Raw genomic sequence first — 16129 nt, 5'->3', positions numbered from 1 at the left:
AAATGCAAATCAAAACTACAATGAGCTACCACCTCACACCTGTCAGAATGGCTATCATCAAAGAAGACAACAAATAACAAATGTTGGAGAGGATGTAGAGGAAAGGGAACCCTGTGCACTGTTGGTGGGATTATAAATTGATGCAGCCACTATGGAAAACAATATGGAGGTTCCTCAAAAAATTAAAAATAGAACTACCATATGATCCAGAAATTTCACTTCTGGGTATTTACCTGAGGAAAACAAAAACACTAATTTGAAAAGGTATATGCACACCAATGTTTACTGAAGTGTCATTTACAATAGCCGAGATATGGAAGCAACCTAAGTGTCCATCGATAGATGAATGGATAAAGACAATGTAGTCTATATATACATACAATGGAATATTACCTAGCCATTAAAAATAATGAAATCTTGGGCTTCCCTGGTGGCACAGTGGTTGAGGGTCCGCCTGCCGATGCAGGGGACGCGGGTTCGTGCCCCGGTCCGGGAGGATCCCACGTGCCGCGGAGCGGCTGGGCCCGTGAGCCATGGCCGCTGGGCCTGCGCGTCCGGAGCCTGTGCTCCACAACGGGAGAGGCCACAGCAGTGAGAGGCCCGCGTACCGCAAAAAAAAAAAAAAAAAAAAAAAAATAATGAAATCTTGCCTTTGCGACAACATGGATGGATCTAGAGGGTATTATGCTAAGTGAAATAAGTCAGACAGAGAAAGATAAATACCATATGGTCTTACTTATATGTGGAATCTTAAAAACAAAACAATCAAACAAACAAAATGAAAAACAGACTCACAGATACACAATAAACCGGCTGTTGCCAGGGGAGGGGGGATGATATAGGTGATGGAAATTAAGAGGTACAAACCTCCAGTTATAAAACAAGTAAGCCAAGGGAATGTAATATACAATAAAAGAAATATGGTCAATAACATTATAATTTCTTTGGGGACAGATGGTTACTAGACTTATCATGGTGATCATTTCATAATGTATGCAAATGTCAAATCACTATGTAGGACACCTGAAACTAACATAGTATTGTACAGCACTATGTCAACTGTATTTCAATAAAAAATTCTTATGCTTTTAATGGATTTTATCTTCTCACATTGGCTAGGAGAGCCCGTACAACATTAAACAGAAATAGTAGTAGGAGACCATCAATGTTCCCCATTTAAAAAAGGAGTGTTTCTAAATTTTCCCCATTAAAAGTTGTGTTTGTTGGGCTTCCCTGGTGGTACAGTGGTTAAGAATCCTCCTGCCAATGCAGGGGACACAGGTTCAAGCCCTGGTCCAGGAAGATCCCACATGCCGCGGAGCAACTAAGCCCGTGCGCCGCAACTACTGAGCCTGCGCTCTAGAGCCCATAAGCCACAACTACTGAGCCCACGTGCCACAACTACTGAAGCCCACGCGCCTAGAGCCCGTGCTCTGCAACAAGAGAAGTCACTGTGGTGAGAAGCCTGAGCTCCCAACGAAGAGTAGCCCCCCACTTGCTGCAATCAGAGAAAAAGCACGCGCGCAGCAATGAAGACCTAACACGGCCAAAATAAATAAATTAATAAAATAAAATAATAAAATTTAAAAATTTATTTTAAAAAGTTGTGTTTGTTGTTATGTTTTGACTTTGCAAACATCCTTTATCAGTTATGGAAGGTTCCTTTTCTCACTATTTTCTTTTTAAAATTTATGAATGTGTGTAAAATTTTAGCAAATGTGTTTTGTGCCTCTATTAGGATGACCTTCTTTAATCTGTGTGGTGAGTGACACTTATAGATTTTCATATGTAAAACCAACTTCACATTGCTGGAGAACAATGCAACTTAGTCACAGTGTGTGATCATTTTCCACATATAACTTAATTCAGTTTGCTAATCTTCAATTTTGAATATCTGTACATATGTTCATAGTGGAAGCTAGTCTTTAATTTTCCTCATTAATAATATTGTTTGGTTTTGATTATCACAGTTATACTGGTGGCAAAGAATGAGTTACAGAGTATGCCCTCTTATTCTATTATCTGGAATAGTTTTGGAATGGTACATTCCTTCAATGTTTGCTAGAATTTGCCTGTAAAATGGTACCTGCCTGGTATTTTCTTTGTGAGATGATTTTAAACCTCTGGTTCATTTTCTTTAACAGTTATAGAACTATCTGGGCTTTCTATTTCTTTAATGCCAGTAATATTTTTCTAAGAATTTGCTATGTAGCAAACAAAGATTAAACCAGGATGAAAATAATTGCTTTCTTTTTTTGCCTATTACCATCCATGTGACTAGAAAATTCACTTTTACCTTTTCATATATGAGTGAGGAAGTTTTGTATTACACCTTGTACCTAGAAAATGGTTTGCATTTTACAAAGCACTTTCATAGCCATAGTTACTCAGTTATATTCGAGGCCGCCCCCAGCTCTAAAATGCTAAGATTTTGAATCAATTAAAAACCTCCTTTGTCCCAAACCAAAAACACTTGATGCTATTATCTCAATATGTATTATGCCATACAGTCTGAAAATCTCAAGACTTTAAAAGGTTTATTATTTGTGTATGCCAACTGAATACTATTTTGTATACGGGGACAGAATGATATACAAAATGGCAATATACAAAGCATACATTACCAGCAAATAATATGTCCTTTTTTTTTTTTGCAATAGAATTTTCATCTTTATATGCTTCCATTTATTTAGTTTTTTAAAAAATTGCATCTTAGTTTGTATAACTTGGAACTATATGTGTAAGTATGAAAAAATAAACCAAGCTAAATTACCCCAATAATTTGTCTTCCAACATCAACACCTAGAAGGCAGTGATGCTATCACAGATCTTTATTCCTAAACTGACCAAACCGGCCCCAACTACATACGCTTTCTCATTTTTCTTCTCATAACATTTAAACTACCCTGCTATTATTCCTAACCCTCACTTATACTTTCTCCAATTCAACCCATTCTCCCACTCTCCAGACCATTCATTCTTTCCTCAATTTCTGTTCATTTCCTCTCCCCTTCCATTCATTCTTTTTTCTTACTGTTTACTGTCAGCAGTCTTTCATTTTACTGTAATTTGTTCATTTTACATATGTTACCCTGTTAGACTAATTTTAAGGGTAGAATTCTGTATTACTTATCTTTGTGTCCCTTGTGCCTAGCATGGTTTACAAAACTTCTTTTCCCTTAAAAAGATCATTAATCATACTGAGGTTTTAAAAGATCATATATCAATAGTTTTCAACCCTGGCTGTACATTAGAATCACCTGAGGAGTTTTAGAGACACACCAATGTCTTGGTCCCCTCTTCAGAGTAATTAATTCAGAATCTCTGAGGGTGGGGTGCTCATGATTCTTTAAAGCTCCCCAAGTGATACTAATGTACAGCCAGTATTGACATCTACTTATACACATAGACTTGGCAAACTATGGCCTGTAGATGGACGCCTGTGTTTTGCAAATAGAGTTTTACGGTAACACAGCCAAGCCCATTCGTTTACATATTATCTCTGGCTGCTTTCACTCTATAAAGGCAGAGCTGAGTTGTTGTGAAGAAGACTATACTGCCTACACAGCTTATAGTACTCACTGTCTGGTTCTTTTTTTTTTTTTTAAGAAGATGTTGGGGGTAGGAGTTTATTAATTAATTTTTGCTGTGTTGGGTCTTCATTTCTGTGCGAGGGCTTTCTCTAGTTGCAGCAAGCAGGGGCCACTCTTCATCAGGGTGCGCGGGCCTCTCACTATCGTGGCCTCTCTTGTTGCGGAGCACAGGCTCCAGACGTGCAGGCTCAGTACTTGTGGCTCACGGGCCTAGTTGCTCCTTGGCATGTGGGATCTTCCCAGACCAGGGCTCGAACCCGTGTCCCCTGCATTAGCAGGCAGATTCTCAACCACTGCGCCACCAGGGAAGCCCACTGTCTGGTTCTTTATAGAAATAGTTTGCTGACCCCTGATAAAGAGGAACAAAGTCCTATTACTTATCAAAAAGGTATGGGATAACAGAGACTGATGCTAACACTAATAAGTAAGACTGTTGTAAAGGCTAAAAGGAACGTTTTCAATATATTCTCATCAAGGCTCTCACTTTAAAAACGTTTTCTATATTTGCAATTATTCACCTGAAAATGTAAATAGCTTCTCATATCCTAAAAAGAGAGTTTCCATTATAAAAATCTGGCCCTATAATTCTATGTAGCAGAGGTAGCATACAGCTCAATCAGTTTCACTGCTACATTCTAATGGCTGTATCTACTTGTCACATGCTGTCTATTGTCCCACTTTCCATATGTTTTTAAGGTTTAGAAGCAGCTATTAGTACAGACACATTTCTAGATTTGTCCACAGACACATAAAAACTGTGATAGAAATTAATTTTCTTTATACCAGAAAACACTGTATTTAGTAAAAAGAACACTAGATTAGGTATCAGGAAAACTAGGTTTCAATTTTCACTATGCCAGTGATTTATTATGTGACATTGACAAAGTTACTTACTTTATCTGTTATTGACAAAGAATGTCTCAATTTTTACTAAAGCAATTTTGTCACCTGGAGATGCTTGGTTGTGGGAAAGAATTTATAAATTGGCAGACACAATAATACACATTTTGAATTAGCTTCCTCTCGCCAAATTTTACTACATTTTCTTAATTAAGTCTCAATAGCAATATGAGTTTAATTTCTCCTGTAATAAAGAGTAATGAGATTATGGACTGGTTGTACCAAATTATCTAAGTAATGACCTGTTCATCCAGCAAGATTGATGTCTACCAAATGCTTAAGATTTTAATAGAGAATCATATGAGATTTTCCTAAACATATATTTCAGTAAACAGTGAACAAAGGCTTCATTATTTGAACATTCTTTACATAATTAAGCTTAATGGGTCAGCTAGGGAGTTCAGAATACACAGAAATAAAGGTCCAGTATAAAACTATGACAAGCCAAAAACAATGCTTAAAATTGTTGAATGATGTGTCCTACAATTTTGAAAAAGGGAAATGCAAAAAAACCCACATCCACATCTTAAAGCAATCACTTACTATATTAATTCTAATGCTCCCAAAATATTTAGGATGATGCCAAGATGTCAATACTGTGATTTCAATACTAATCAGGAAGAGCCCTTTCAAGATTGTAGCAATTGGCAACATTTGAGTATTGACCATAGGTTAGATAATAGTATTATATCAATTTTAAATTTCCTGATTTTGATAACTATACTGTGATTATGTAATAGAATGTTCTCGTTCTTAGGAAATATAGAGTGAAATATTACTGAAGTGTTTAGAGGTAAAGGGGTATGTATGATGGCTGCCGCTTACTGTCAAACGGTTCAGAGGTGATAAATACATATGTGTGTGTGTATGTGTGTATATATATGTAGTGGAGGAATGACAAGCAAAGGTAAATGTTACCAATTGTTGAATCTGTGTGAAAGGTATATGGGAGTTCTTCATACTATCCTTTCAACTTTTATGTAAGTTTGAAATTATTTCAAAATAAAATTTTGACAAAAGCCTTTTCAAATAGCACCTCGTAGTACAAAAAATTATATTCAAGTCATTAATTTAATATTTTAATACAAAAAATGAAAGAAAATAAGTACATCCCAAGCGGCACTCATTCATTAATCAACAATATATATCTCAGATGATTTTTCTTAAAAATGCAATAATAAATAAACGTATTTATTAAGTGATTGCTCAAAAATTTTTATGGACAAAAGAATTTAAAGTCTGTCAGGTTCTAACAGCTTCAGTAATTTTTAAGGGCTTTTGACTGATATGGTACTTTGCAAATTTATACAAACAAAATAGCGATAAAATAACAAATTCATTGAATACTTAACCCATTGTAGAAATTAGTTTGATCTGTGGATCCACAGGGAGAGGCTGCATCCTGAAGGGGTGACTCTTTTTAATAGAATAATCTTGAAGCAGAAGAACTAAACCAACATGCAAACTTTTATACCACTCAGGACACAGGGCATTCCACATAATCACTGACACGGTGCCTGAACTGTCAGCAACTTCCAAAAAGGTCTAGTTAAAAAAGAGTAAAAGCACATGCATATTTGTTACTTTAATCTACAGGGTGTTCAAATTTTATTTTAAGAATGAGGAAGCAAAACTATAGAAGAATCACTGAATAATTTATGATATGAGAGACTCTGTAATGATGAAAAGTTATAAATGAAGAATTTTTAGTAATATGAGAAAATACTTGAGAAAATGTTAAATGATACAAACTTTTATATACAATATGATTCCCATTTTGTAAGATAACTTACTATGATATATGCCATAGTTATATGTAATATATGATAGGCATACATATATGCATAGATGTGCTATCTATGACATACATATGATACCACAGATATGTGTATATATATGATATACACATATAAAAAAGGGGAATAAAATACACTTTAATATTAACAGTGGTTCTCTCTGAGTGGTAAGATTTGGCTTGATATTATTTATCAGCTTTATATATCTTTATACATTTTCCAAATTCCCTGTAAATATGTATAACTTTTACTATAAAAGCTTAATAAAGCACCTAAAATAATTCTTGATAACATGCGGAAATACAGTAAAATGTTAAGTTTAAAAAAAAACACAGGACAGAAATCAGCACCATATGGCATAGAGTGTCAAGATAACAGAAAAGTGTCAGATAGATTGGACAATTAGAAGGTCTCTGGTGAGTTACTAGCTGAAGCAAAAAGTCAAACTAATTGTGTTGAGAAGTAAAAGGGAGGCAAGAAAGTGAAAACATATAGTGTAGACTACTTCTTCAAGGAGCTTGCCTGAAGAGAAGGACAGAGGGAATACAGGAGTCCTGATGTCAAAGGAGATTTTTTTCCTTTTTTAAAATGGAAGACTAGACTATATTTATATCCTGGTGTAGAAAGCACAGTAAAGAAGAAGTTGAAGATACAGAAAAAGGTGTGAAGGAGACCAGCTGGATCAAGGGAATTAAAGGGCACTAATACAGAAAGAACTTCTTTTTCTATAAGAAACTACATAGAAAAATACCTTGAAATATATATTTGTTCATTTTTAAATTATTAAGTTGAACTTTAAAATATGTTATTTAAACATAAATTATCCTAATAAAGAGTCAGGCCTGTAAGTTATAATTTATGAGTGCTAAATTAACATATAATATCTTATCACTACTTATACCTGGTATGGCTCAATCATCTTTTTATTGGGTTTTCCATAGTATCGCAGTTTTGATTTATGCAAGATTCTCACAAGCAATGCAGGAAAATTCCTTATGTTAGACCAGGTCATTTCAAGGTGAGAAAGGGAAATTATTCTGATATCTAGAATACAAAAAAGAAAAAAAATCCTACTAAATATGTCATGGTAATTTCAAAATTCTATTTTATTGGTTAAAAATGGTAGCCAGATCATACCCAAAGCAACTCCTTCTCACCAGCTAAACCAGTCTGTATACTTCTCACATATAAAACTTAGTAATAAATATTACCCCTAATAATAATAGCTAAAAAATATATATGACTTACTATGTGACTAGAATATAGGTAAACACCTATGTTAACTAACACATCTAGACGGAATGTTCCATCTGGAATGCCCTCTACCTCATCAAACTGTGTAATTACTTCCTGGAAGACTTGGATCGAAACTTACCTCCCTTAAGAAAAAACTCAATGCCATGGAATATTTTTCATGGCACTTATATATTTAACTTATAGAATTGTTTCATGATATATTTCTTTACTGCCCTCACCTTAGTCTCATATGTATAAGTTCGAACTTTCCCAAACATTCCAGACATGGTCCTGTAACAGGGCCTTTGCACTTGCTGTTCCCTGGGTCTGGAATGTCTTCCTCTTAGATACCCAAGTGATTTCCTCTTAGATACCCGAGTGACTTTCTCTTCTCCTTCAAGTTTTGCTCAAAGGTCACTTTCTCAGTGATGTTAGCCATAACCACCCTATAGAAAACTGATCCCCTTACTTATCTTCCATCCCATTTTATTTTTCTACATAGCACATATTACCTTCTCATACACCATATAATTTACTTTGAAATGTTTTAATCTCCAAGCCTGATAGCAAGTGCCAAAACTGCTTAAAAGCTATCTACCATGTTTAAAAGATTAACTTGTATTTCTAATTTTATTCTTCCTTGGTTAAGAGGGGTTCCATCTGCAATTTTCTCCACATTTTGCTCTCTCATAGCCCACAGTCCCAACTTTTAAAATGTGTATTTGTATTTTTTCCAATATTTATTTATTTAAGGCATCCTCCATTTCCATTTTTATTTATATAATGTATCATCTACTCAACTTTGGCATGAAAACCATTCTTGTAATTTCTTTTCAATAGAAGTTTAAATGGTCTTTTATAACTACAATTGTACCATTAACACTGCCCCCCCTACACTATTTTCAGTATTAGGGTATCTTGTGTAAATTTCCCTCCAGATTCTCCCAATACATTACTAGCCCAGGATCACAGATCCTAATATTTGATGTGACGTAATTAAGTGATTTCCTTTTAAATATGGTCAAACAAATTGTAGATCACCTCTGAATTATCTAGAAGGTATGTGGAACACTCTTCATCAATGCAGGCACATACACCACCTTTACCAGCTGGAATAAATTCAAGAGCTACATGGTTTTATAAAACCACAGTTGTAAGAGCCACTGTTTCTGCTACAATTGAGTCCAGACAGTTAGCCATGATCAGACACGTGCTTGGTTAACATTTTCCCAGATTGGGTAAAAACAAAAACAAACAAACAAACAAACAAAAAAACTCATTAACTTCATAGAATATACATATCTCTGAAATCTAAAAAAAATTACAGGTTATACATAGACAATGAGGAATCTGTGTAAATTCATAGAAATAAGTGGGTTCATTATCAAAAGAAAGAATGAAAATAATAATAAACTACATATTCAATATAAAAAGTTAGTAAGCAATACAATAGTGTTTCTCAAACTTTGTGGTCCCAGGACCCCTTTACAGTCTTAAAAATTACTGAAGACCTCAAAAAGCTTTTGTTTATGTGGGTAATATTTATCATATTTACCATACTATAAAGTAAAACTAAGAAATTAAAATATTCATTAATTCCTTTAACACAACAATAATAAACCTGTTAATGTATAATAAAAAGGTATATTTTTGAAAAATGACTATATTTTCCAAAACCAAAAATGTAGTGGAAAGAGTGGCATTGTTTTACATTTTTGCAAATCTCTTCAGTGTCTATCTTAGTAGAAGACAACTGGATAAATCATATTTTCTTTGGCATTTATTCAGTCTGTTTCAATGTCACATGACATGTACCCTCTGGAAAACTCCACTCTATACTTCTGAGAGAATGAGAGTAAAAAAAGATAAATAAAGCCTTAATATTATTATGAAAATACTTTTAACATTGCAAATCCCCTGAAAAGATCTTGGGGAAACACCTAGGGGTCCTTGGACCGTACAGTGAAAACCACTGCAAAAGAATAAATCTAAGGAATATAGAAAGGAATATAAAGATTAAAAACTGAAACTAATGAATTAGAAAACAGTATAACTGGCAAATCCAATTCCCTGGAAAAATTAATAAAAAGGTAAAACTTTAATAAGTGCAACCGTGAAGAAAGCAAACAAAAAAAATGTTTGGAATGTGATCAACTATAAACATAGAGAAAATCATCTTAAAGATTACTATATATAATTATATATCACTAAATGTGAAAATATCAGTGAAATAGATAACCTTCTAGAAAAATATGAATTACCAATATTGTTGCCCTAAGGAACAGAAGAACACTGGAACAGGTCAATAACCATGCAAGAAAATGAAAAAGTTCACAAATAATGACCTCCCAAAATTGCACCAGGTTTATATGATTTTTAACAATTATCATTTTAATAATTTTCAAAGAATAGCTCTTTCTCTTAACTATAAGTTGTTCTAAAGCACAATAAAATATAGAAATTATACCAATTCATTTTATAAACTTAGATAAATCCTGAAAAATTATGACAGAAATAGTACAAAAGAGAAAACTATAAACCCAAAACATTTATGATGGCAAAAATCCTAAATCAAATACCTGCAAATCCAATGTAGCAGTATGCCAAATTACATCATGATCAAGTAGAGACCTAAACCTCTTGTCTTGTTCAGGAGGAGAATATTATAAATTCTAAATAATTCTGGAGATTGACATAAAATGTAAGTTCAAATGATTTTGTTAAAACATTAAAGAGAATAAAAATATAATATATTACATCTAAAGCACTAGAAGAAAAAAAATTTTAATCCTGTGAAAGCAAAAAAAATAGTAAAAAAAAATAAAGCATGGCATATACTAAACAAAGTAGGACTGCAAGAACAGGTATAATCATTAATTACATTAAATTTAATTGGATTAAATTCATCTCTTGAAAGAAAAAGAATTGGTTTGGGTCAAAAACCAAAATCTTGGCTGTAGAAAGAAACCTAAAACAAAATGGAAATAAAGTGATGAACAAAGATACATACACTAGGCTAGTGGTTATCAAAGTGTGGCCTTTGCACCAGCAGCATCAATGTGTTAGAAATGTAAACTCTAGGGCTTCCCTGGTGGGGCAGAGGCCCGCCCGCGTACCGCAAAAAAAAAAAAAAAAGAAATGTAAACTCTAGGGCAGATGTACTGAATCAGAAACTGGTGATGGGGTGCAGCAATCTGAATTTTAAAACACTTTTGAGGCGATATGGATGCCCACTCATGTTTGAAAATCACTGCCCTAAATGCTAACTAAAAGACAGTGGAAGTGGTAAACAGTACTATCAAAATATACAAAATATAATTTGAGGCAAAAAGGGACTAAGAGGGACTTCCCTGGTGGTCCAGTGGTTAAAACTCTGTGCTTCCACAGCAAGGGGCACGAGTTCCATTCCTGGTGGGGGAACTAAGATGCCCCATGCGGTGCTGTGCGGCCAAAAAAAGGGGGGACTAAGAGATACATTCTATATTGATAGAGTAAAATCGACCAAGATATTAACAAGCTATGAAACTTTACACATTACAGCAACATCTAAATCAAAAACTTAGATGTTGAGAAATGAACAAAACCACCAACATAAAGAGAAGCCAATATTCCTCTCAAAAGAATGGGCAAATAAAATAGATTTTAAAATAAGGATATGGAATACTTTAATTTAAAAACTTCATATAATAAGTAACTTCATGTCTAATAAGTAAGCTTTTTCTAACCTTTTGGGGGTAAAGAGGAACTCAAATTTTAAATCAGAAAATATGAGTAAGGAGTAATAATGAAATTTCTATACTTCAAAGCCTGGGGGATACAGCCAAAGCAGTACTCATGGGAAATTTCAGAACTGTTAAAGCTTTTGGAAGAAATAAACAAGGAAATAAATGAACTAAGCATTGGACTCAAGAAGGTAGAACCCCTCCCTCCCCCGCCAAAAAAAGAACAAAGGAAGTAAAAAGAATTAAAGAGGACAGCAAAAATAAAGTAGAAACATCTCCCCAATATAGACTTGCGGTACGCGGGCCTCTCACTGTTGTGGCCTCTCCTGTTACAGAGCACAGGCTCCGGACGGGCAGGCTTTAGCGGCCATGGCTCACGGGCCCAGCCGCTCCGCGGCATGTGGGATCTTCCCGGACCGGGGCACGAACCTGTGTCCCCTGCATCGGCAGGCGGACTCCCAACCACTGTGCCACCAGGGAAGCCCTAAAAGTCTTTTGTTAGTTTTGAATACCAAGAAAGTAGACAAACCTCTGGCAAGGCTAACCATAAAAAAGGGTGAAGACACAAACATTAGGAATGCATCAGGGGATGCAACTGACAAGACAGAGATTTAAAAATGTAGACTACCGGGCTTCCCTGGTGGGGAAGCCCACCAGGGAATGCTTTTTTAATGCTTTTAACGCACTAAAAGCATTATTGGTTTTACCACTTTTTCAAAAAACTGAAAAGGAATCATTCTCCCAATTCCCAATCCTGGCCCAAGGTGCCAGGTTCAAATCGTTTTAGGGGTAAAATCTACCAAACTTTCAATGAACACATGATTTCTGCTAAGTACAGAAGAACAGGTAACTCATCCTACTAGGCTAATATTAATTAACCTGATATCAAAATCGAACTGAAATAGTACTCTCCTAAAAAATAACAAAACTTATGGACCAAATTCACTTGAATATACAGATATAACAATAACAAGCATGACCAAATAGAAACAAAAGTGGTTCAACATTAGAAAATCCAGGAATGTAATTTATTTCATTCATTCCTTTATTCAATGAACCTGTATTGGATGCCTACTATGTTCCAGACATTGTTCTGGGTATAGGAGAAACAGCCCACAGCAGTGAGGAAAAAAAAAAAAGAGTGCTTGCCGTCCTGGATCTTACAAACTAGTGGGAGAAGAAAGAAAAGAAAATAATTTCAGTGTGTTACCACTTCTATGAAAGGCATTTGCACGGTGATGTAGTAACAATAAATGCGGAAGGAATGCATATTTTAGAGAGCCCTTTTCTAATATATTTTATATATCTGGGTTGAAACCTGAGGATGGGAAGGAACTTTCCAGAAAGAGGAAAAAGCAGGAGCAAAGTACCTGAGGGCAGGACAGAGCTTGGAGGTTTAAAGATTTAAAAGGCGGCTGGCGTGGCTGAAACAAAATGGCGGAAGAGAGTGGTTAGAGAGGTGCGTAAGGGCACCTTGCAGGTCAGGTCTCCGCAAACTGTGGCCCTCAGGCCAAATCCAGGCTGCTGCCCGGTTTTGTTAATAAAGTTCTAGTTTTAACACAACCAAACCCATGTAATTACATATTTTCTGTGGCTGCTTTCCATAAACAATGGCAAAGTTTAATAGCTACAGCAGAGACCATAGGTCTCGCAAAGACAAAAAGATTTACTATCCGGCTTTTTACAGACAGTTTGCCAACCGCCGTAGCACCACGTGGACCTGGGTAGGAGGTCTAGATTTTCTTGCAGTGCGGAGCTACTGTAATGATTTAGGCAGGAGAGTGGCACAGTCTAACTTCCTTTTTACTTTATTTTACTTTTTTGGCCGCGCCCTCGGCTTGCGGGATCTTAGTTCCCCCACTAAGGATCGAACCCTGGCCGCCAGCACTGGAAGCGCGGAGTCCTAACTCGGACCGCCAGGGAATTCCCCTAACTTCCCTTTTAAACCGCTGCCTCTGAGATCGTATTGGTATCTTTAGAATAGGGTATTGAACGAGGAGAGGGAGCCTTTTGGGGTTCTTGAAATGCTCTATATCTTGATCTAGGAGGGTGGTTACACATATATATATATAGATAGCTGTATTTTTTTTTTTTTTTTTTGCGGTATGCGGGCCTCTCACTGTTGTGGCCTCTCCCATTGCGGAGCACAGGCTCCGGACACGCAGGCTCAGCGGCCATGACTCACGGGCCCAGCCGCTCCGCGGCATGTGGGATCTTCCCGAACCGGGGCACGAACCCGTGTCCCCTGCATCGGCAGGCAGACTCTCAACCACTGCGCCACCAGGGAAGCCCGATAGCTGTGTTTTTAAGACTCTTCTATTTTACTGTGTACACACTACACCTAATAGAAAAGTTTTAAAAGCACAAAATCTCACCACAAACCACAAAACTAAGAGGAACGGAGTGGGAGAAAATAATTTGCAAAGTACGGCAGACAAAACTTAATACCCATTAGCAAAGAAATCCTACAAATTAATCAGAAAAAGTCAAAACATATAATTAAAAATAATAGTACAGGGAATTGGGCACTGTTGTATATATGTTAGTGGTAATGTAAATTAGCACAACCTTTTAAGAAGCTGCTTTGTCAATATCCATTTAATTAAAAAAGTCAAATAGTCTTTAACACAGCAATTTCAGTTCTAGGAAGCCAACCATTCAACAGAAATACTTGCACATAGTGAACAAATACAGGTATATCCTAATGATGCTCAGCACTGGATTTAAAACTGAAAAACCAATAACTGCCTAAAATTATAAATTACCCATTAATGTGGGCATGGTTATATAAATCATGGTACATCCATACTATGGAAAAGTGTATAAAAAGATGTACGTTAAAGATGTTTGAGAGAAGTGGAAATAACAAATCATGCAATGTAATATAATTCATTTTTCCCCATTTTAAGAGGAAAGTTGAAGGTATACGAGAAGGCAAAAAGGGTCTCTTACTCCACCCATTTTATTATTAAAAATTTCAAACATACAGCAAACCTGAGAAGAACACCAATATACCCACTTCTATATTTTGTCATCAACACTTTACTGTACTTGGGTCTTACACTTTTTTTTTTTTTTTTTTTGCGGTACGCGGGCCTCTCACTGTAGTACTATCATTCCCCTTATTCCATCTCTTACAGATAAAAATATATTTTAGAGCATTTGCTGATGACGGACGAGCTAGCATTATCAGGTTAACTTCCTACTTCTGAAACAGAAGAACTGAACTTCTCAGGTTAGTATTGTTCGTGGTGAGTAATAAGAAACATAAAAATGAGAATTCCAAGCTTTCCCACAAAATCACACATTCAAAAAACAACATTTACATAACTGCCACACTCAAAGGTATAGAAAATGGAGTTTCATTAAATGTGAATTATTAAGGAATAAATCACGGAACATCCTTTTTTGAACGAAAGTTAAAACAGGCAAAACCACAAATATTTACAACGCTTATGCCGAATTCAAATCTATACACTTTCCAACCAACACAGAAGGTACTACTTCCACGACTGGAATGGGACTAAAACTAGGATGAATTCCACTGTAGTCAAACGTATAACGAACACATGAGGAATACTGACTGCAACATCACTACGTTCGTCAGATTAAATTTAAGATGTATTCGGACATTTCCTGAATGACCACTTTTACAATCAAAGCAAGACGCGAGATGGAACCCCGTCACCCATCAAAGCTTGTCTCTTACCACTCCCGGCTTATAATTAACAATACCAAAGCACCTTCGTTTCCTTTCCCATTAAAGCAAGCTCCCGAAAACCTTAACCCCTCCGTCGTTCCCTCCAATTACTTACTGTTAAAATTGTGCTCTTCAGGTTGCTTGTTGCTTAACCAGATATCTCCATATGGATCTTCGTTATTCCACAGGGCCAGGTAATGGCTCTTTCCGCCTCTTAACGGCCTCTCCGGGATTTCCCGGTGCGCTCTATTTCTGAAGGGAATTTCTAAAGAAATAGAGTCCAGGGGCTCCCCACAGTGGACGTTATCTATGCACAGGATCCCCTGGCCTAATCTTTTCTCATTGTAAATACACGAGACTCTGGAAATTTTCACTTCTATGCCAACTTTGAGAATATTTTTATATACGAGAAAATTCAGGCTGGGGTCCAGGTAGCACTTCTCACGGAACACCCCGTCCGAGATCGTCACATCATAGCAATAAAGCGGAGGTTTAGGTTCCATGTCGCGTGGCTCACCCTCTAACAGGTACCTCTGGACGGCCAAAACAGCGACAGGCACCACCTCCAACGGGGTGCTACACCGGCGAGGTGAGTCCGTTATTTGCTCAAGAACGTTTTGGATCCAGGACCTGCGCCTTGGGGTACCGACCCTTTGGTTCACACTTCTCTGGACCTCAGCCTCATTTCCCTCAGGGTTCGGCAGATAGAGCCCAGAATGTGACGGGCCTTCCTGCAGCTGACCTAGCTCACCAGACATGGCGGGGTGACCGCGTACCCTCTCCGCTCCCAAAACCTAACTTTCCCCGTCAGAGGCTGAGAGAATGAGAGCGCGCGCTTGCGCAATGGTCGCTACTCTGCCCGGGCTGACTGGTAAAGCTCCGCCCAGTCGAGGAGCTACGAAGCCTATAGGAGGGTGTGCATCAGCTCTCCGGCTCCGCCCCTCGCTCAGCACGTTTCTGTCTCCCCGCACTGTTACTAGTCAGTCACTTCCGGGGATACGTACTGGGTCGTCTAACCTAGTGCCCGCCCATTTGCCAGGATAGAAGCGGGAAAAGCGTTGGTCGCCATGGTTTCCAAAACAAAGTAGCAAGAGGGAGGGGGAGGAGCCCTCGTGGCTCTTCTGGAAAGGAGGGTGCAGAGAGGCAAGAAAAGAGAATGTGGCTGGAAGCGGGAGGCAAGTA

General features: G+C 36.9%; 1 protein-coding gene across 2 annotated transcripts in view; it reads right to left on the bottom strand.

Moving 5' to 3' along the window:
- The window catches only part of RADX (RPA1 related single stranded DNA binding protein, X-linked), a 65184-nt gene extending 49444 nt beyond the window's left edge, over positions 1-15740 (bottom strand). For both annotated transcript variants that reach the window (XM_032620895.1, XM_032620896.1), the window contains exons 1-3: positions 15063-15740; positions 7191-7333; positions 5846-6038 (exon numbers count right to left, since the gene is read on the bottom strand). In XM_032620895.1, coding sequence (XP_032476786.1) covers positions 5846-6038; positions 7191-7333; positions 15063-15705 — 979 coding nt within the window. In that variant the 5' untranslated portion in view covers positions 15706-15740. The remainder of the gene's footprint in view (positions 1-5845; positions 6039-7190; positions 7334-15062) is intronic.
- Positions 15741-16129: the final 389 nt, after the last annotated feature.

Source organism: Phocoena sinus, chromosome X (genome assembly GCF_008692025.1).
Source record: "Phocoena sinus isolate mPhoSin1 chromosome X, mPhoSin1.pri, whole genome shotgun sequence".
Taxonomy (NCBI): Eukaryota; Metazoa; Chordata; class Mammalia; order Artiodactyla; family Phocoenidae; genus Phocoena; species Phocoena sinus.
Note: the sequence above shows the minus strand (reverse complement) of the source record. Positions and strands in the feature narration are given on the sequence as shown.